Raw genomic sequence first — 20,485 nt, 5'->3', positions numbered from 1 at the left:
CCGTCTTTTGTTATTGTATATATTATTATATGTATTATATTTATATATTTATATTATTATATATATTATATTTATATTATATATTATAAATATATATTTATATCTATATCATATTTATATTATGTATTATAGATATATTTATATTATATATTATAAATATATATTTATATTACATATTATTATTATAGATTTATAATAGATATATTATATTATATTTTATATTATTATCATATATATTATTACTTTAATTCGGTAGTAATATACATATAATATATTATATACAATATATATAATATATATATATAATAATAATAATTATTATTATTTTAATGTGTATACAATTAACAATTTCTCGCTGTTCTCCGCGAACGTCCGTTCTTCGTACCAGAAAACCAGTCGCGGTTACAGAGCACGTCGAGAAGGGCGAGAACGGATTGGAACTTCTGGGCTGACCTAATATTTCAGCAGAGGGGTTGCTCGGAAACTCGCTGGCCCGTGTCGCGGCCGAAACGCGAAGCTGCGTTCTCGCAGCAGCCGCGCGGCTGTGGAGAGGATCGTTGAGTCGCAGGCGCGTCTAGTCCCGTCCAGCAAACGAGCGCTTTTCGCCACAGGAGCGCACCGGAGCGGAAGGATCGCTATACAGGTGCGGGTGCGGACAAAAAGAGCAAAGGGGGAATAAATAGATAGCCATTAGAGGGTCGGGGTTAAACGGTTGACGTTGCTCGTCGGGCGTGAGGACGCGGGTTAAAAATAGGAGCCGCCGCTCGGGAAAATTGCGGCGCCGAGGCACTGCACGCGCGCGCGAAAGAGAGTGAGATAGGGTGGGAGGCAGGGGGAGAGACGGGGGAAGAGGGCGAGGCGATTCGAATGATTTGTTTGTCACGCAGTCTAGGGCGAGTGCGGGTATTGCTGCGGGCGTTCCAAATACTGCGGTATTTTATCGAAGTAATGAAATCGAATATTGTACAATGTGTAATGCTCTAGAAATGAATCTAATATAATTTTGTTGTATGTTTAATATTCATAATTCACATGGCATACCGGTAACAGCAATCGCAGTTTTAACTTTTCGCACCATTTGCACGAATGTTGTATCACGTTCGAAAATGATTTTAATATTATCAGAGTTTAAATTGAGAAAATTGTTAACGGTGTAACTGATGCGCGAGTCGCAAGATGAAATTTCACATGCATAAAATGCACTTTGTCGTATAAAATGGAAATGGTGTAAGTCAGAAGAATTATTTTCGATTTACAATTAAAATGGCTTCGCGTGTAAGGGGTTGATTCATTTATTGATACTCGGAAGCTTATGAAAACGTTTGGTGAACGCTGATTCGAAAGGCATTTATATCTTGATAATTAATAGTAAATTATTCGTTTTAGCGTTATTTTTAGATAAAGCAATCGTTACTTTGATCAAAAATCGACGTACACTGTTATTGTCATCTATCCTCAAATATTATTTTCTAACGCAGTATTCGGCGCATAGCTTTTCACTATGTGCGTACATTACTGCGGTATTTAGAATGACCGCAGTATTTGGCTCGCAGTAATAGGGACATAATCGCGGTAACATATGCGTTTCTTTACATTGCATTACGCTTTTTAATGAAATTCCTGCCCAATATTTTGAGAAAAGTAAATATGTTCGAGTTAAAGAATAACAAGCATATTTCGAGTTGTCAATTCATTGGCGTGAAACGTTTCATTTTCACTGTTAAAGTTCGCCTTTTAAAGACGCAGCAATACCTACGCTTGCCCTAACCAATCTCGGTATATTTTTAAGTCGGCCAGACCTCGGACGAGCCGCAATTTCCGGGGCCGGTGGGGACCCTCCTTGCCCCTCGCGCGAGATCCAGAATCAAAAACCGCTCGTTCCCGGTGGCTGTACGAAAGCAATAATACTGTCGTGGATCGTTGAGGGAGAACGCGATTCTTCCAGGAACATGACTCGTCCCTCCTTTACGCTTAGCCCGGCGGAGGCTTTCATCGAGAAGCGACGCAATACGACGCCGGCGGATCTATTTTTTCATATCACGGCGACGCGTCTCGATCACGGGGGAGCTCCGATCTTTCGATCGTTTCGCGTCCTTTTCTTCAACTTTTGCCGTAACATCGATCTTGTTTGTCCGTGTTTCGAAACCGACGTTTCCGCGGTTCCTACGTTATAATACGACCCAGGCCTGGGCAAACTCTGTTTGAAACGAAGACGAGAAGAACAACCGTTCGAAATCATTCGTTCCGAACCGTTGTCTCGAACGCTGTATCATCTCAAAGTAGAAACACCGTATCGATCCATTCGAGGCGACAGCAATTTCAAATAACGAATCGTGTATTTCGCTGAGTTTTCTTTCCTTTCTTTCTACTTTTTTTTCTTTCATTTCGAATACGACGAACGAAGTGCATACATACGTAGTCCTCGCAATAACACGCGACAAGGAGATTCTATTTTAAGAAACTTTTACAACGATTTGCTTTTAAGCAAGCTATTTCTTCGAAAAAAAGTTCTTCCGCGAGAGATTCTTGTCCGGGTCCATCCTAATGTTGTTGTTCTTCAGAAAAAACCTTTCTCATTGTCGGGCGAATCATTTAACGTAGCTAGAGATCGGTACTTTTATATTGCAGAAACGTCAACCGAGAATGTCGGCGTAAACCAGGCCCCGAGCTGGCAATTATAGATCATCACCGTGTAACACCCAACAATAATAATAATAATAATAATCGCAATTATCTCGAATAATTCTTACAAACGATCGTAAAATAGACTGACACGTTATTTGCAATGGTATATTACAAATAATGTTGTTTCAAACGTGCCCAGATCTGGTTCAAACCTCGTTTACTGTACATACCGTCGCTGTTCCCGATTCCGATTTCGTTCAGGCGCGGTCCCCGCACGCGGCGCGAAAATTACGTTCGACGATGATGCTGAGGACGCGCGAAACGGGGAGGAGAGGGCGGGGGAGAACGCGTGCACGCGCGAACAAAAGGGGCGCGCGCGACACTCCGAGAGAGAAAGAGATAGCACCGTCGCGAAATCGTGGCGGTCGTCGTCCCTAATCGTTAAGCACGGACAATACAGCTCGCGCACGGTGGACGTTTTTAATTGGAGACGAGCGGCCGCTCGACCGCCGCCGCATTGTCCGCCATTGTTACCCTATTATCGTTGTAACTAATCGATTACAAGGTTACCGTTCTAACGTACGTCGTAGGGCTCAGCGAGAATCACGAAGGAACACTCTCACAGGAACAGAACGAGAAAGTATCGATCTGTCGACGCGCAGCATCTGTAACATTTCTACAGGCTGTCCTAAAATTACGGTACTACCGGGAAATGGATTCCCGAGATCATTCGAAGCAACTTTTTCCTTTACGGAAATTCAATCCGCGGCTTCGTTTACGAGTTATTAACGAAAAATCCTGACCAATCGTAGAGCGAGGGTGTCCGGCGCTCTGACCCTGCGGCCAATACCGCGTCGCGCCGGTCGTCAGACGCAGCGGCGGTGGTCGCGCGAGCGGGGCGTCGGTCGTGCGCGGTCTCTCATTGGCCAGCGTTTTTCGTTAATAGCTCGTAAACGAAGCGGCGGATTGCATTTTCGCCGAGGAAAAAGTTGCTTGAAATAACGTCGGGAATCCCTGATTTTCCGGAAGCACCATAATTTTGCGACACCCTGTACAGGAGACGGACAAGACCGGAAATTATGATTGGGCGACTGCCGAGCGCCGATAAACGATGGCGAGGTTCGAGTCCCGTTTTCCCCGACGTGTAGCCGCGCGATTATTCTCGTTCGTCGAGTCGACGAGCCGAGGACGGATCGCGAGACCCTCCGGCCCCTCGCCCCGTTCCGTTTTAGGCCGCGAGGGGCCCGCGAGGGTCTCGCCCTGCCGTCCCTCGGTTCGTTCTCCGTGCATGCACGCGCATCCCCGTTGGGTCGTCGACCGACTCCGTTCTCCGTAGGGCCGAGTGTCCGGCAAGCTCTTCAAGTCTCGTCGATAACGGTTCGTGGGGAACAGGATGCTCTCGGAGCCGCTTCGCTCCGCCCCGAATTCACAACCGGTTTACAACTACAACCCCCCTCTCGACTCTGCACTCCCCTGACTCGTCTCTTCTCGAGTCTCCATTTTCTTCCGAGCGAAGGCTCGGAGAGCGTGCGCGCTCTTCGCGGGCCCGGGAGCCGATCGGCCACGCCCGGTTGGCCACGCCCTAGAGGCCACGCCCCAACGTCGTCGTAGCGCCGACAGCGAGCCGTCTCCGAGAGCACGAGCGCCCCGAGTCAATAGGCAGAGGATCAGTACCGTGTCCTCGATCATTTCCGTACTCGAGTCCCCGTATCGGTTTCACAAAAGATCATGACTTGTTCTCGTCTCTTGCATCTGTGCATCGTCAGTCCTGTCCTTGCCATCGATATATTGTATCACACACGCACGCGTCTCTCTTCGAGCACCATTTTTCTCTCTGTTCTATATTTCTTAGTTTTTTTTTCTTTCTCTCTATCTCTCTCTCTTTCTCTCTATCTATCTCTCTTTTTATACCCAGACTGTCTGTGTGTCATCGTATCATTCTAGTATCGCCCAACGAAACCAATCTCTCTCTCTCTCTCTCTTTTTCTCTCTCTTTCTTTTCTTTCATTCTTTCTCTCCGCCATTGAATCCAACGACTCTTCACATCGGACGATTTTCTTTCCGCCGCTTTCAAACCCCCGTCGGCATCGCCATTGTCATTTTTCTACCCCCCCTCCCCCTCTCGTTTGTCGAGGTATAATAACTTCGGACGTCGTCGAACGCGTGCGTGTCTGCGACTTAAACGTGCCCGCAGCCTCGAGAGATCGTCGCGCCGGATGTTCTCCGGCAGTTCATCGATCGCGCGCAATCTCGTCTCGGTCGCTGTTAATTAATCGGGGGACGCGGTGGGTGCTCCCGGCACTTTGGCTGCCACGGCTTAAAACCTGCAGCAGTCGAGGTTATTTCCCGAGAACTTCCCGGACGGGAGAGGAGCCCGCCGTCTTAATGGACGGTTCGCTTCTTTCTCGAACGCGATTTCTCCCGCAGCTTCGCCTTGGAGCACGGGCCGGGTGGCACCCAGGGCTAATGATCTGACACCCCCCGTTGCACTCGAAGGTTCCAGGCACCGAGAAACCCGATTCGCGGCGACCGGGACCGTTTCGCGGGAACGCTGAATCGCGAGAACTCTCGAGCCGATCGGCTTCTATCCTCTCGTCAAGGGGCCTCCGCGAGTCGCCGTTTGTCCCACCACCTGTTGCACCTGCAATTAGCCCCTCACCGTCGCCCGACCACCGAAACCGGCGGCCGGGGTTTCGGAAGAGATTGCCGGAAGAAAGAAAAACGCCCCGTCGACGGAGATCGCCGGATTCGATGCAATCGGTCGGCTCCATCCCGAGCTCGGATTTTCGAAAAATCCCCGCCGCCGGTTCCGATCGTCGGGGACCCTCGGCAAACGGCGGCTCGCCGGGGCCTTCTTTTTTTAGCAAACGACTGAACACTGTACTCGTTACGATTAATGAACGTCGCGCGCCTACGGGATGGTAGCGTGGGCGTGTCTCCATAGCGTGTATTTAAGAATCCTAGACGTAAGAAGTTAGCATGCAAAAGAGAGGTCGTGATGCCTACCTGCGATAGGGATCAAGGTATTAGACAGGTAAAATATATGCAGGTAACTGGTACGGTTATGCCGATCGCCCCGCGTCGTTTCATTCGATTATTCTACCCTCGTCGGGGATCACTGTCACGGGATGATAGTCCGCGGATGGTCCGCCCACGCGCTGGCGAACGGTCGCGAGAACTTGGCACGACGTTCGCGAACTTTTCGAGGGACCGGTTTTTCGTTGGACAGAAATTCGACGATCATTTTTCTGTTTTTCTTTTTTTTTTTTGCTCGGTATCGAAGTCGCGTTCGTCCCTCGTTTCGTCTCCTCTCGCGTCCTCGGTTTTCCACGCGCGTTCGCCAGCGTTTGGCGTTGTCGGACGATCGGCCGGCGATCTTCCGAGTGCTCCGAGAGGCGGTGTGCGTGAGGTGGAGAGAAAGAGGGTGCGCGTGTGACCGCGTGAGAATGACAGAATGAAAGAGAGAAGATACACGACCCCGTCACGATCTGTTTTTCCAACGGAGATCTCCCAGGAGGCTACGAACGAACTGCGGAGATACATCGACCCCGTTCCGCGGAACGATTCGCGTTCGATGCGATAGGCCGCGATTATTTGATCGACGGACTGCGGATCTTTATGCGAGAGAGACGTTTTTGTTAATTGGTTTTGCGAGCCCGGATAATTCTGTCTCTCGAGTTTTAACACTATTTTCACCAAAGCGGTCTAAACGCACCCTTCGAACTGTATTTCAAGCTTTAAAATGACCGGACAGTTTTGACGTAAAATTATTTTCCTAATCGCCTTTCTCCGAATTACTTTTCAACATCCCTTAGAACAGCGGTGGCTAAACTTTTGATTTGGGGTGACCTGCCTACGGGCGACCCGTTTTTAAAAATTATAGGCGCTCTAGCAGCACCGTATGTGTTAAATGATCACGAGAAAAGCAGCAATTTGAAGCCCAAAATAAGTTTAAATTTAAAGCAAACGTAAACAATATCCAGTCGACAAGTCGACCACGCTTTGGTCACCCCTGCCTTAGGATGATCACCAAATTAATTTGTCCGTTCTGTGCCATAAATGCATAAAATCCGCAATCTATCGATCACAAATTTGCCGGTCGATGAGAACGATAAATATCGATGTCGATGGAACCATCGCCGCGGCATTTCCGGTGCGATCGATGCGTCTCGGCGGTCCTTCCTCGGGCGAACCATGCTCCGCTCGTCCAGACCCGGTCTCTATACTGTGTGCTTTATCGACAGGTGGTGAACAGAGCAATCGTTGGAGCTACGCGAACGGCTACGTGAACTCGCCGGCTTGGCACGTGCCACTGCGCGTGGCGCAGATTCGTAACGTAATGGTTCACGCAACGCCACGCACCCTCACCAACCGGTTCATACCGGCGTACCCACGTTGAGAGAGAAAAAGACACACACTGTTGCGGGACCGTACAGAGATCAAAGAAGTACCACGCTGCTCGCCGAGTTACCCGAGACACAAACTATATATATATATATATACATATATACATATTACAATTTATACCACACCGTGATTATCGTGACAGAACGTGCGCCCGTCTTCCAACGACCGCGAGCGTCCAGCATATTCGATCTCGATCGATAGCGTTGTCCGGTTCGTCGCCGTCTCGACACAGAACTATTTTCGCAAGCCGAAGAGCAGCCGCGAAAAAACGCAGCCGCAGCCTGTTCCGCGGCGCGGGTCGACCGTTTCGCGGGACAATTCCATTAGGTCGCCCTAAACTTTCGTTTCGTCCTCGAGCAACGCGCGTGAATTTCAAATAGATCGGTCGAGCGGACGAACGGCGCCGCTAAATCGGCGCCAAATTCGCCGCTAAATCAGCGTAGAAAATTCGTATAACGTTGAAACGATTCCGTCGTTCGCGCGTATAGGTATACCGTGTGGCGACGTGACGGCGAAATTAAATTTTAGGGCAGCTTAATGCCCGATCAGAATCATCCCCCGAAACGTTCGACGCGCCGATCGAACATCCTGTGGAACAGAACCTCGAGAACAATGGCTGCGCGCGTGGCGGAAAACCGGAAGGGCGCCACGTGGCTATTCGCACGGAGCCGGATTTACACCTGCGAAAAGCATCGTCGTCGTAGTTCACGTCCGCGACGATCGTTCGCAGCGAACAGGTGTAAATCCGGTTCTGTCGATCCACGGCGGGGGGCCGCCCCCTCCGTGCCACAGAGACACGTTGACGAAGATCATGATCTACTCCGAGCCGTCTCGGGATCGAATCGGAACTTCGCCGAGAGATTCTTCGGCTCGCACGATCGATCGATGCTTCTTTCGATGCTCGATTCGTTTCTCACGGCCCCTTGCCCCTCCCACAGCCCCCCTCTCTGTTCTCTGTCTCTCTGTCTTTCTTTCTTTCTCTCTTCTCCGATCTCGTTAGGCACCCCTAGTTGCCCGCGCGGTCACCCTTTAGCACTCTGCGTCGCCTCGATCCTCCCGATAAATCAATTAATTACTCGTTCGCGTCGACGACGAGCAGCCAGTAAAAGAGAACTAGAGGGTGTCCCAAAATTATGATACTTCCGGGAAGCGAGAGATTCCTGAGGTCGTTTGAAGTAACTTTTTCCTCTGCGAAAATTCAATCCGCAGCTTTGTTCGCGAGTTATTAACGAAAAACGCCGACCAATCGGAGAGCGAGGGCGGTCGGCGCTCTGCCACTGCGGCCATTGCCGCGTCGCGCCGGTCGCCCGACGCAGCGGCAGTGGTCGCGAGGGCGGGGCGTCAGCCGTACGCGATCTCTCGTTGGTCAGTGTTTGCGCCAAGGAGAAAGTTACTTCGAACGACCTCAGGAATCCCGCATTTCCGAAAGTATCATAATCTTGGTACGCTCTGTACAATGAACGAACGTACGATCTCCGTGTTTTTGATTTCTGTAGATCGTTTCGAGCGACTCTATTGTCACGATTCGACGCAAGAGAATCCACGTTCGGCGGCCCATAATTAAATCCATTTGCATCGCAAGGAAGAACGAGGAACGTAACGACTAAACATTGACAAAATATTGAATAAAAATATTTGACGAATTTAGAGGTACTGCTGCGTTATTGTCAACTTGGTAAAACGATTAAGAAACGAAACAAATATCTACGTAACTCCTGCAACGTCTAATTAGTGCAGATCATTTTTATACCGTATTGTTAACGATTTTATCGTCCACCATTTTGTACGACGTTATTTAAAGCGGTCATTTGTTCACTTTCTCCGTAAACAAACGATCCCCTCGAGCTTTTCTCGAAAAGGGTTGTTTCAACGCGGACGTGATTACTGTGTACGATGCAAACGGGTGTAACGACGGTCTGTAGTCGCTAGTTCGCGTTCCTGGATCGCGGCGACCACTGCCACTTGTGCCTGCACCCCCCGCACCTTTAGAAGATAGATCACGGTAGCGATCGGTGTGGATCACCAGCGGCCCTTCTTCGACTCTCGGCACGTTTCCGACGCGAGCTCGGCGACCGCGAGCCTCGGTCCGAGCCGCCTCTCGACCGGCAGATTCGACACTCTAGGATAGTTTGCCTCCCATCTAGGTGTGTGTAGCCTCCCGTTACGAATCCCGACTGTTCTTCCCTGATTTGCGCGCGGAGATGTGAACTCTCACGGCGATGTCGCGACGGTGCCCGGAAACGGCCGCGATAAAAGCCGAACACCGATATTGTCCCCGATTTGTTCGCGTATCGATCCGGAAACGCGCGACGCACGCCGATTCTACGGACTCACATCTCTGGCTGCAGTGTGGTACTCGAATTATTCTCCCCCCGCATCGTGCACCCACGCAAGCACGCACAAAAAACACACGCAAAACGAGGCGCCGGAAGTTTGCCGCGGCGAACCAGAGTTCGGCGCGAGAGCAAAATTTTTATCCGTGGGGTTAGCCGCCTGAAATTCTTGAAGTACTTTCTCCCTGATTCGCGCCCAGATTGCGCACCAAAGTGGACAATTCCGGAATTATTCGAGCCTCGTGGCTCGTTTTTATAGTTATCGATTGTCAACAACTATAAAACCGAGACGCAAGATTATTTATAATCGTACCGCCTGTTCCCAAATTGTCTATTCTCGCGCACAATCTGAGCGCTAATTAGAGAGCATTTACTGTACCTCCGATGTTTTCAACGACGCGAGAAGATCGCGCGAAGCGAGGAATGTTCGACTCGTAAGCGCCTTTGTAAAAGAGATCGTTTTTTTCTCTCGAGAATCCTGCTCCTACGAGCGGACAATTCTTGTCTTCACGTTGGTAACATTGAAAGCAACGGAGATGTTCGAAGCGACTCACCCTGTATACCCCACGAGACTACCATTACTTTTTCGTTCGTTCGAGAAGTCGAACATACTAGATTCCGCTCGGAATTGCTTCGATCGCAAAAACGATTCTCTTGCTCGACAGTTTGGACAGGTCCCGTTTTTGAGACGATCTTCCCGTCGGAACTAAGCGGCGATCTTCTCGAACAATCGATCGAAGCATATCTCTGTGGTAGCATTTCTCTCGTATTTCGTTCCTCGTGTCTCCATGCTGCCGAACTTTGTCTCTGTGAACCATTACGTAGCGAACATCCCCTTCACACGATCAACAAATCACCGACGATTGTCTCTTTGTCGCCTGTCACCTCCCGACACACGTGACACACACACACACCCCTACAACCGGAAGTCCTGCGGGGACTCCTCGATTCTGTTCCCGCGACAGAGCCACGCACCCCGACTGAATCACACTCACACGACTAACTTATTGTGGCCAGTAATCTTTCCAACGTGTATGCGTATATCACTGTGTAACATTGTACATGTCTCTCCCTCTCTCTCTCTCTCTTTCTCTGTCACTCTTTCTTTCTCTTTGTCTCTCTCATCTCGCATCACGATCTATTGTCTACGTTTCACCCCATCCACCATTTTTCATACCTCGCTCTCTAATGTGGCCTTGTTCCAGGTGTTCGATTCGATCTTCGTTCCTCTTCGATCCTCGTCCCTGAGATCGCCGGTCCTCGGTCCCGGGGACCAGTCGATTCGGGGCCCCGTTTCGCGGCCGGCCGTGCCAAACGTTTGCGAAAACAGAACTGAAACATTTGCCTGTATCGTGGGTGATCGTCGTCTCCTATCTCTCGCCGCGTTCGTCCGCGGCCGCGCAACGAATTCGTAAAACGGCGAATGCCGTGGTAAAAGTCGCCGGAACAGCCGAAAATATATCGTACCCTCTTGGGCACGATGCACCGCCGTGGTGGCTTCCGCGGATGTCATCTTATTTACGACGCGCCACTACAGGGTGTCCCAAAAATGTCTCGCAATCCGAAAGTAGGGGATTCCTGAGGTGATTCGAAGCAACTTTTTCCTTAGCGAAAATGCAATCCGCGGCTTCGTTTACGAGTTATTAACGAAGAACAGTGACCAATCGGAGGCGAGATCGTTTGGCGCGAGACGCGCCGAGCCAATGAGCAGAACTGGGCTCCGTGCGCTCGTTGGCTGGGCCGCCGCGCGCCAGCCGAGCTCGCCTCTTATTGGTCAGTGCTTTTTGGTTAATAACTCGTAAACGAAGCCACGGAGAACATTTTTGCAAAGGAAAAAGTTGCTTCGAATGACCTCAGGATCCTCCCATTTTCGGGACACCCCGTATAGTAGCTCGCTCTACTGACTCATTCGCTCATTGTTTGAGCTAAACGATCATCCTTCGTTTGTCTCTTTGGCTCACAACTTTTTTGCCCTTAACAACGTTTTACAACGGTGTTCATAATATACGGACAGAATGTATAGTCTTCGTTTTTGATACGCCGGTGTCGCGCATTGCAGCGCCGTATCGTTTACGCGTAATTCTCGCGTTAGACTCTGCCGTACAGAGTTAAACAGCCCGCGGAAAATTCAGCCGTGCCTAAGAGGTTAGCACGAAACGGTTAAAATGGTAAAACACGGAGACAGAGAGAGCGTCGACAATTATTTCAGGTTTATCCCAGGTCTTAACCGGTTTGCCGGCAGAGTTTATTATCTCGCATGGAAATTAGTGCCAAATACGCGATACAGGGAAATCCTTTCGGCATGGTAACGCGTCGTTCTCGGTTTCCCGTCCGGACAACTCGACCGACTAGATATGCACACACTCTCGAGAGCCTTTTATAAACTTTTTACGAGCGTCGTTCGACGGCTTCCGAGAACGGTCCGGAAACGGGGTTCCCAGACGCGCGTCTCTTCTCGGAGATCGCCGGATCGTACGTGCGTTCGCGATCGTTTATTTCGATGCATCGCGTCACTTCTACTTCTTTAATTTCTTGGTCCGCCGCGTTGTGTTTCCGTTACGAGAACGATTCGCTCCGTTACAGAGAGTTATAGTTATAATACTATAGTACTATGACTATAGTACTGTATACTATAGTACTGACTATAGCACTATATACTATAGTACTATGACTATAGCACTATATACTATAGTACTATGACTATAGCACTATATACTATAGTACTATGACTATAGCACTATATACTATAGTACTATGACTATAGCACTATATACTATAGTACTATGACTATAGTACTGTGACTATAGTACTATGACTATAGTATTGTGACTATAGTACTATATACTATAGTACTGTGACTATAGTACTATATACTATAGTACTGTGACTATAGTACTGTGACTATAGTACTGTGACTATAGTACTGTGACTATAGTACTATATACTATAGTACTGTGACTATAGTACTATATACTATAGTACTGTGACTATAGTACTATATACTATAGTACTGTGACTATAGTACTATATACTATAATACTGTGACTATAGTACTATATACTATAGTACTGTGACTATAGTACTATATACTATAATACTGTGACTATAGTACTATATACTATACTATAGAGTTATAGTACTATAGTTCTAGTCGTCCCGAGCTCGACTTTTCCTCGACTTTTCTTGCTACCGTGGTCGCGAACGTATAAAAATCCGGCGACGATCTCGCGCGCGCTTCCACGCTCGTTTGTATCCTTATCCTGTCGCGTTTCCCGGCGAAAAGAACTGAAAAATCTCGGAAAAGCAGGAAAACGTTCGCCGTGTCGACAGGGGGACGGCTTGTAAAGTCGCCACCCTCCCCTCCGTTTCCGCTCCCACGATCCTTTCTTCTCCCGAGGACGAAGAGGAATTCTCGATATCAAACTTCCCCTTGTTATTATTATTATTATTATTATTCTCTTTTCCCCCCCGGTCGCTCGTCGACATACCGTACTCGTTAACTCTATATATATGTTCAAACTATACATACGTATACATATATACATATGAATCTATACATATATATATATATACACGATCCGTATATATACGCGCGGCGGTGATAACCCCCCTCCCCCCCTCCGCCGCCATGGTCGCGGTGAGGAAGAGTTTCGCGACGTGAAGCAAAACGTTTAAAAACGGAGGGAGAAGCAGACGCGGGTAAAAAAAAAAGGATTAACGATCGAATGTTCGCGGAACCCGCGGGGGTAAAACGACAATTGGGGACGTACGGCGGTGTCGGGCGGGGGGAGAGGGGGCGGGGCGGGGGAGAACGAAGAAGATTCTCGGGTGGGGGTGGGGGTGGTGGTGGAGAAATAAAAAATTCTATAACGGGGAAAATCACGGCGTTCGAGGGATGGGAAAAGACGACTTTTCAAGCGTAGGGAATCTATTGTACATTATCGATTTATTGATACCATCAATTATGATAATAATAAATTATATACAAAGCGAGACATATAGTGTGTGCGTGTGTGGCCTCAGAGATCTTCAGTGTGTGACTCCACTCGTATCGTTTCAAGTTTCCGTTCGCTCTGTTCCGACGAGATTTCGTTTTTCCATATTGTCATCGGTTCGTTTCCCACGCTTTTCATCCCGATCATGCCCGGTCACCTTCGCGCCGAGAACCGTCGCGCGGAGGTCGGGTCGGCTCTGACCCGCGACCGATACTCTCTTCGAAAATTCGTATCTCCTAGTTGAGAAGATGGCTGCCATGATTGCGACGAACAAAATTAGGGAGAGTGCAGTAAATTCTCCCTAATTGTCCTTCAGTTTGTAAACAAAACTGGACAATGGAGGTGACATGATTGTCCAAGTCTTGCACTTCGTTTTCACAATTAGCAAATGTCAATAATTATGAAAACGAGAAGCTATAGGTTCGAATAATCGTATCTCCTCCTCCGAAATTATCTATTTTTGTTTACAAGCTAATTAATTATAAGATCATTAGGGAGAACTTAACGTTTACCAAGTTTACTAATTTAAGGTTGACTCGGCTTCCGCCCACAGGTTAACGAATAGCTCCCGACATTTTGCCTTTTCTCTCTGTCTCTCTCTCTCTCTCTCTCTCTATCTTTCTCTTTCTCTCCCCCTCTCTGTTTCCAAGCCCCTTTGCCTAATTTTTCTCGACATTCGGTTTCGTTCAGCGTTCGACACGCGTTCTTCCGGTCCCCGCGAGTCCTCCTCTTCCCGATCTTTATTACCGTATCTTTTTATCGCACTCCCGGATTCGTTGGTCGGCCGGATGACAAATAACCATGTGTGAGTAATCCCCAACAGTGCCTAATCTTTACTGTCAGTGATGCGTTCGTTACTATATTTATTATTATCGCTATTCTTGCTCTCTTACTGTTATCATTGTTCTCGTCTGGTTATTTTTCTGCTGTCGTTTTCTGTTCCGATTGCGTCGATTTCGTTGTTGTACGACTGCTGCTCGGTAGCACCAGATTTTCTCCTTTGTAGTCGTCGACATTGTTGGTAGCCCGCAGCGATGATTGCACAACCTTGATTCGCGGAGCGTGTCGAAGAATCGTGATGCAAGTCGTGCAATATAATTAATCATTTCTATGCTGACCCAATTCGCTCTCGTCGCTCACGTTGTTATACAGGGTGTCCCAAAAATGTCTCGCAATCCGAGAATGGTAGGTTCCCGAGGTAATTTGAAGTAACTTTCTCCTTGGCGAAAATGCAATCCACGGCTTCGTTTACGAGTTATTAACGAAAAAGAGTGACCAATGAGAGGTGAGATATGCTGGCGCAAGGCGGCCGAGCCAATGAGCGGAGCCAATAGGCTTCGCGCGCGCTCGTTGGCTCGGCCGCCAAGCACTAGGCGCGCTCGCCTCTCATTGGTCATTGTTCTTTCGTTAATAATTCGTAAACGAAGCCACGGATTGCATTTTCGCTAAGGAAAAAGTTACTTCGAATGATCCAAGGAACTTCTCATTTCCGGTTTCCAAGACATTTTTGGGAGACCCTGTATATGAACGGCTATTTGGTCATCGGCTCATTGTTCATTGTTCTTTCGTTAATAATTCGTAAACGAAGCCACGGGTTGCATTTTCGCTAAGGAAAAAGTTACTTCGAATGATCCAAGGAACTTCTCATTTTCGGTTTCCGAGACATTTTTTGGAGACCCTGTATATGAACGGCTACCAGACTTGCACCGCGACTTTTCGGACACACCGCACGCTCGATCATTTCCACAGAAAATTCTGCACCAGAAAATCGAACGTTTCACGCGTCTGCACGCGTGTTTTGATTGGCATGTTCGTAGTTGCACGTCGTAGGAGTCGCTTGCTCGACACAGCATGTCCGCCGCCCGGTTTCCCGCGATTATGTGTTTCGCAGCACGCGGATATTTCTGGAATTCTTTACGAATCGTACCGTAAAGGTCGGCTCCTTTCGGAGAAGTGTTTTCTCTTCGCCGAAACCGCGGTGCAACAAATCGAATTCCACAGAGCACGATACGTACCCCTGAGTTCTCCCGCGGCTCTCATCCGTTTCGTTGACAGGTAGAGAACGTGCGAAAGTTTCGGGACACTTGCACGCGCATCAGTAGCAAACTTGTTCGTTATCCCGGAAGGTAACGTTGTACAAGAAACTTGTGATCGCTCGCGCGTGGACGTCGAAAGGCGTCGTCGGCTAGCCGGTGCACCGTTTCTGCATGCAAATAACTCCTCTCTCACTTCTGCCTCCTGATATATTCTCGAGAGAGCGTTCACGTTTTCGCTCACTCTTTCTGTCACGATCACGCTGTTTTATTCTTCTTCTATTTTCTTCAATCGTATTCTCGTACTCGTTTTCTTCGAGCCGTGGTCTTTTCGCTGTTTGTGGTTCAGCGCCACGTTCGCAGAAATTCCATCCCTGACTCTTGTCCGTTTACAGATAATAAACCCGGGACGCCGAAGAAACCGGAGAACAACAATTCGGTGTACGCCAGCGAGAAAACGAGCATCGTCGACACGCCGGACCTCAGCCCTGTGAAGCAGGTCGTCAGGAACGGGGAGGTCGAGGACATCGAGATTCGGAAGACCAAGGTCGGCTCTTCGTTTCTTGCTCGTGTGAAAGAAAGATTTTCCCGTATTAATAGCGACGGGCAGGAGCTAAATATAGTTATTATTAATTATAATATATTAATATATCATTAATATTTAATATATATATATAAATATATTATTAATATTTAATATATATATATATTATTTATATTAATATTTAATATATATATATATTATTTATATTAATATATAGTATATTAATAATTTTAGTAAGTGGAATATAATTGTAACAGAGCTAACAATGTAGAACAGTTTACAGTAATGTCTCTCTAATTGACGCTGAGATTGTCTACAAAAATGGACAATTTAGGTGGAGAAAATACGATTATTCGATCCTTGCGGTTCATTTTTATAGTTACGAATTGTCAACAACTATAAAAACGAGCCGCAAGGCTCGAATAATCGTATCTGCTCTTCCCAAATTGTCCATTTTTGTGCAAAATCTGAGCGTCAGTTAGGGAGACATTACTGTATTTAAAATTGTTTTACACGTTTTCGCTTTGTTTTGTATTTAATCTACTATCTAAATCCATAAAATCTGCGGTCTAGCGATAAGCTAGATGATAGATGATATAATCATAGTCTCAACGATCCCGAGCTTTTAGCACTGAAATCAATAAATTGTAAATTTTGTTGTTAACAGTACGTTAATTGTGTTTGGATAGAGATGGCCCACCGACAAGGCGTACTACATAGCGAAGGAGCTGCTGATGACCGAGCGAACTTACAAGAAGGACCTGGACGTGATAAACGTGGTAAGTTGGCTGTGTACGGGCTCGACAATTTCTGACCGAAGAAGATCCATCAGCCGAGCGTCGATTACCCGGCGACGGCGGGATTGCGATAATGGTTCTGATTTGCTTGGCATTTTGTTGGCAGTGGTTCCGCGAGGAGGTGTCTCGGGAGGCTGAGCTGGAGGGTGAGTCGGTGGTTTCGCTGATCGAGCTGTTAGCGGACGTCCACGGACCTTGCCTCCAAGAGATGGAGGCGAGGCTGGCGCGATGGGAGAGCAACGCGCGCCACAATATCGGCGATTTCCTCTACAACACGTTGCTGAACGTGCTGCCGCTCTACGATCAATACCTGGAGAACCTGATACAGGTCCTCGAGAAGATGGAATACTGCTCGAGAACCTCCCGACGCTTCGACCAACTCTGCCGCGACTTCGAGGAGCAGAAGCACTGCTATCTGCCGTTGACTTCGTTCCTGTTGAAGCCGTTGCAACGATTGTTGCACTACAACTGTATTATAGATGGTACGTTCCGTTAACGCGCGCAAACGTTTCGGTTCACACAGATGCTTTTGATCTTTAAGGACTGCTGGACCATTATCCGAAAGACCACACGGACTTCGAGGACTGCCTGGCGGCAAGGGACAGGCTGGGCGAGACGCTGTTGGAGGGTCTGAGCATCATCAATCAGGCTGTAAGGAAGCACCGAGATCCCACCCGCCTTTCCAGCTTCTTAATCGTCTTGTGTTCTCGCAGGAAAACTTGGTTCAGCTGCACGAGATGCAGAGGGACATCGGTGGATTCGACCACCTGGTCCAGGAGGGTCGCAGATTCATCAGGCAGGGCTGTTTGCAGAAGTACAGTCGCAAGGGCTTCCAGCAGAGAATGTTCTTCCTGGTAATACTCTGAGAAATGGTAGCGGGGAGTTCGGAAGGTTAAGTGTCTGTAATCGTTCCCCTCAACCACGTTCCAGTTTTCGGATGTGTTACTGTACGCATTCCGCACTCAACAACGTGCCCAATGCTTCCGTGTACACGGCCAGTTGCCTCTGAAGGGTATGCAGATCCGTGAGAGCGACAAGAAAACCGGCGCGGACTTCGCGTTCGTGATCGACGCACCAGGGAATCAGTGAGTGGGCCGTTAATACAATCATTGGTCTTAACGAGGCGTGAAAAGGAGCACCTATTAAAAGGTCAATTGCTCCCGAGTTGCTGGAACGTCTTTGGGTAACTGGGAGCAATTGGCTGCGAACCGCCTAGCTACCGTTCAACTGGTTGCAGGTCTCTGACGGTCTCGGCCATTAGCGAGGAGGAGAAGAAACGATGGTTAGAGGACCTAAACATGGCGATCGCGCAGGCTGACGGAGACCCAAAGATGCCCTACTTGAACCTGCAATCCTCCAGTAAGTAGTCTGTCCTGCGGATTATCTTCTACCGGCAATGATATATTATTCGCAGGACGATTCAACGAAGTTTTAGGCTCGGCTGACGAGATGGGTGATGGGATAGGGTCCGAAGGGAACAGAGGGAGCTGCGGAGCAGTCAAGGAGTCTCAGAGGAACAACATGACCGTGCACGTATGCTGGCACAGGAATACCAGCATCAGCTACAGCGATCAGCTGCGAGCGTTTCAAGTGAGTTGTTTCTATGACCTTGGAAAGAGAGCCGGGATTTTACAGCGTTCACGTTTCAGAACCAACTTAGCGGATTTCTCTTGAGGAAATTCAAGAATAGTAACGGTTGGCAAAAGCTCTGGGTCGTGTTCACGGACTTCTGCCTGTTCTTCTACAAATCCCACCAGGACGACTTCCCGTTAGCCAGCCTGCCGCTGTTAGGCTACACCGTGACCACGCCTTCTGAAAAGGACGGGATCAACAAGGACTTTGTATTCAAACTGCAGTTCAAGAACCACGTCTACTTCTTCCGCGCGGAGAGCGACTATACTTTCAACAGGTGGGCCTCGAAGTTTTCGCTTCGCATTATACAGAGATGTATTGTTACAGTTTGCATTCAGTCAATGAAATTTCAGGTGGATGGAGGTGATCCGCAGCGCAACGCAATAGGAGATTCGTCGGTTCCAACGGGAAGGAGGATTATTAAGCGTGTTCCACATTGTACGACACAGTATATTAGACGAAAGAGATTTAGGAGTGTAAATCAGGATAGCGAAATTGTGCGGCCTTACGCGTGGACTGGGCAGTGATTGATCTAGATCAAAATTGTAACCGACAATCAAACGGACGAGAACCGTGTGTACGAAGACTGTAGAAGGAAGCATTTACATTTCCCATGAAATTCCGGCGCGGACGCTGAAAATGCCATGACTTGCCTTTGCGAAAGTAGCGAAACTGCATTTATTCGGATTCCTCGTGGTTTCTACAGATGATATTTGGCATCTTTACAATGTCGTTTGATCGTTGTACGAAAGATCGTGGACCAGGTCCGGTAATTTCAGCGTCGAAAGAGAACATAGATCGCGGTTTCCTTGTGCCGCGACACCGCTGACACGCGATAATAACGGTGATAGTCGGCGTGTAAATAGAATGATTTAGAGTTAAGCGTATCGCCCGTTTTCTTTCCGAGTCGCTGTGCACTCGCCGGACACGCGCGATAACAACGAGCGCGCTCGGGGCACGACGGCCGCAGCCATAATTAATTCGTCGTGTCACGGCGTCGCGACGCGCTCGAACCTTGGACCAATTTTCCAATTAGATTTCCTTATCGATGACCCATGTCTTGTGAAAAAGACAATAATTTTGGTTAGCATAGTACTCTTCTTGTTAGCGGATTTACCAATCGGTTGTTGACGAAGACGCGCGCACGCGCGCGCGCGCGGAGTTGTTGTTTCCCCGTTAGTCGATAAGTATTCTTCCAGTGATCGTTTTTTGTTCGTGATTGGACTAAGGATACGCGAACCAATCGATAATGTAACCTGTTAAACGGGCGACTACAATCTAGACTGATATAGATATTACAAAGTAACGGTAAGCATTTTTACGTAGGTGACGTACCGAGAAAACGGAACGTCACCGGAGGTTACAATGGGAGATAAACGACCGACGCGTTCTCCCCGGTTAACAGGTTCACCGTTATCTGTTTTTCAGTTGCTCCGATTGTTTTGTTAATAGCATAGGATTTAATTTATATATATATATATATGTATACACACACACACACACACACACATTATATATATATATAAAAAAAAAGATAAGAGAAGAAAATATTAGTTTTATACTCGAGTAAGAGAAGAACTGTACTGACAAGATCGAAAACGTCGGATCGCGACCATTTTTCAGTTCTCGTACGTTTATTCAACAAAAAGAAGGGAAAAAAAGAAAGAAAGAAAGAAGAAGAAGCGAGGAAAAACAAAAAGACAGAACGGTACCGTTTTCGCCGATCCAAGCGAGTTTCATAACTCGGACTCGAAATGTAAACCGTTATGTAACATTAATGTATTCCGCAATAAACGTACATATTGACACTCGCAGCTGACATTTCGCGACAGAGTACCAGCAACCCTCGCTAATTAAGAAAAAAATTTTCCATTCTATCGCGTCCATAAAACGCGCGCGTCCCACGATCGTCGTTTCCCAAGGTTACTTTACGTACGAAATTCTAAAAAAAATATGTACCGCCAACCTTTCAACGCCCCAACCGAGAGAAACTTTTGCCGATCGTGCGACCACAAAACTTTCGGTTAAACAACCCCCGTCCCCAGAGAAACGTAGGAGTTGCCTGGAGGCAGTGCAGCCTGCAACCCGCGGCGCGCAGAGATTTCGTCGAACGCGCAAC

At 47.9% G+C, this 20,485-nt stretch overlaps 1 protein-coding gene across 9 annotated transcripts in view; it reads left to right on the top strand.

The window, feature by feature from the left end:
* The window catches only part of LOC117229909 (FERM, ARHGEF and pleckstrin domain-containing protein 1), a 39,927-nt gene extending 19,753 nt beyond the window's left edge, over positions 1-20,174 (top strand). For 4 of the 9 annotated variants that reach the window (XM_076519006.1, XM_076519004.1, XM_033486838.2 and 1 more), the window contains exons 12-21: positions 15,789-15,940; positions 16,627-16,716; positions 16,841-17,216; positions 17,276-17,385; positions 17,448-17,588; positions 17,665-17,819; positions 17,972-18,093; positions 18,149-18,324; positions 18,384-18,643; positions 18,720-20,174. In XM_076519006.1, coding sequence (XP_076375121.1) covers positions 15,789-15,940; positions 16,627-16,716; positions 16,841-17,216; positions 17,276-17,385; positions 17,448-17,588; positions 17,665-17,819; positions 17,972-18,093; positions 18,149-18,324; positions 18,384-18,643; positions 18,720-18,753 — 1,616 coding nt within the window. In that variant the 3' untranslated portion in view covers positions 18,754-20,174. Of the gene's footprint in view, positions 1-6,869; positions 13,359-15,788; positions 15,941-16,604; positions 16,717-16,840; positions 17,217-17,275; positions 17,386-17,447; positions 17,589-17,664; positions 17,820-17,971; positions 18,094-18,148; positions 18,325-18,383; positions 18,644-18,719 lie in introns of those variants that run through there. The other 5 variants (XM_033486839.2, XM_076519007.1, XM_076519009.1 and 2 more) reach the window with 5 other exon arrangements.
* Positions 20,175-20,485: the final 311 nt, after the last annotated feature.

Source organism: Megalopta genalis, chromosome 2 (assembly GCF_051020955.1).
Source record: "Megalopta genalis isolate 19385.01 chromosome 2, iyMegGena1_principal, whole genome shotgun sequence".
Lineage (NCBI taxonomy): Eukaryota > Metazoa > Arthropoda > Insecta > Hymenoptera > Halictidae > Megalopta > Megalopta genalis.
Note: the sequence above shows the minus strand (reverse complement) of the source record. Positions and strands in the feature narration are given on the sequence as shown.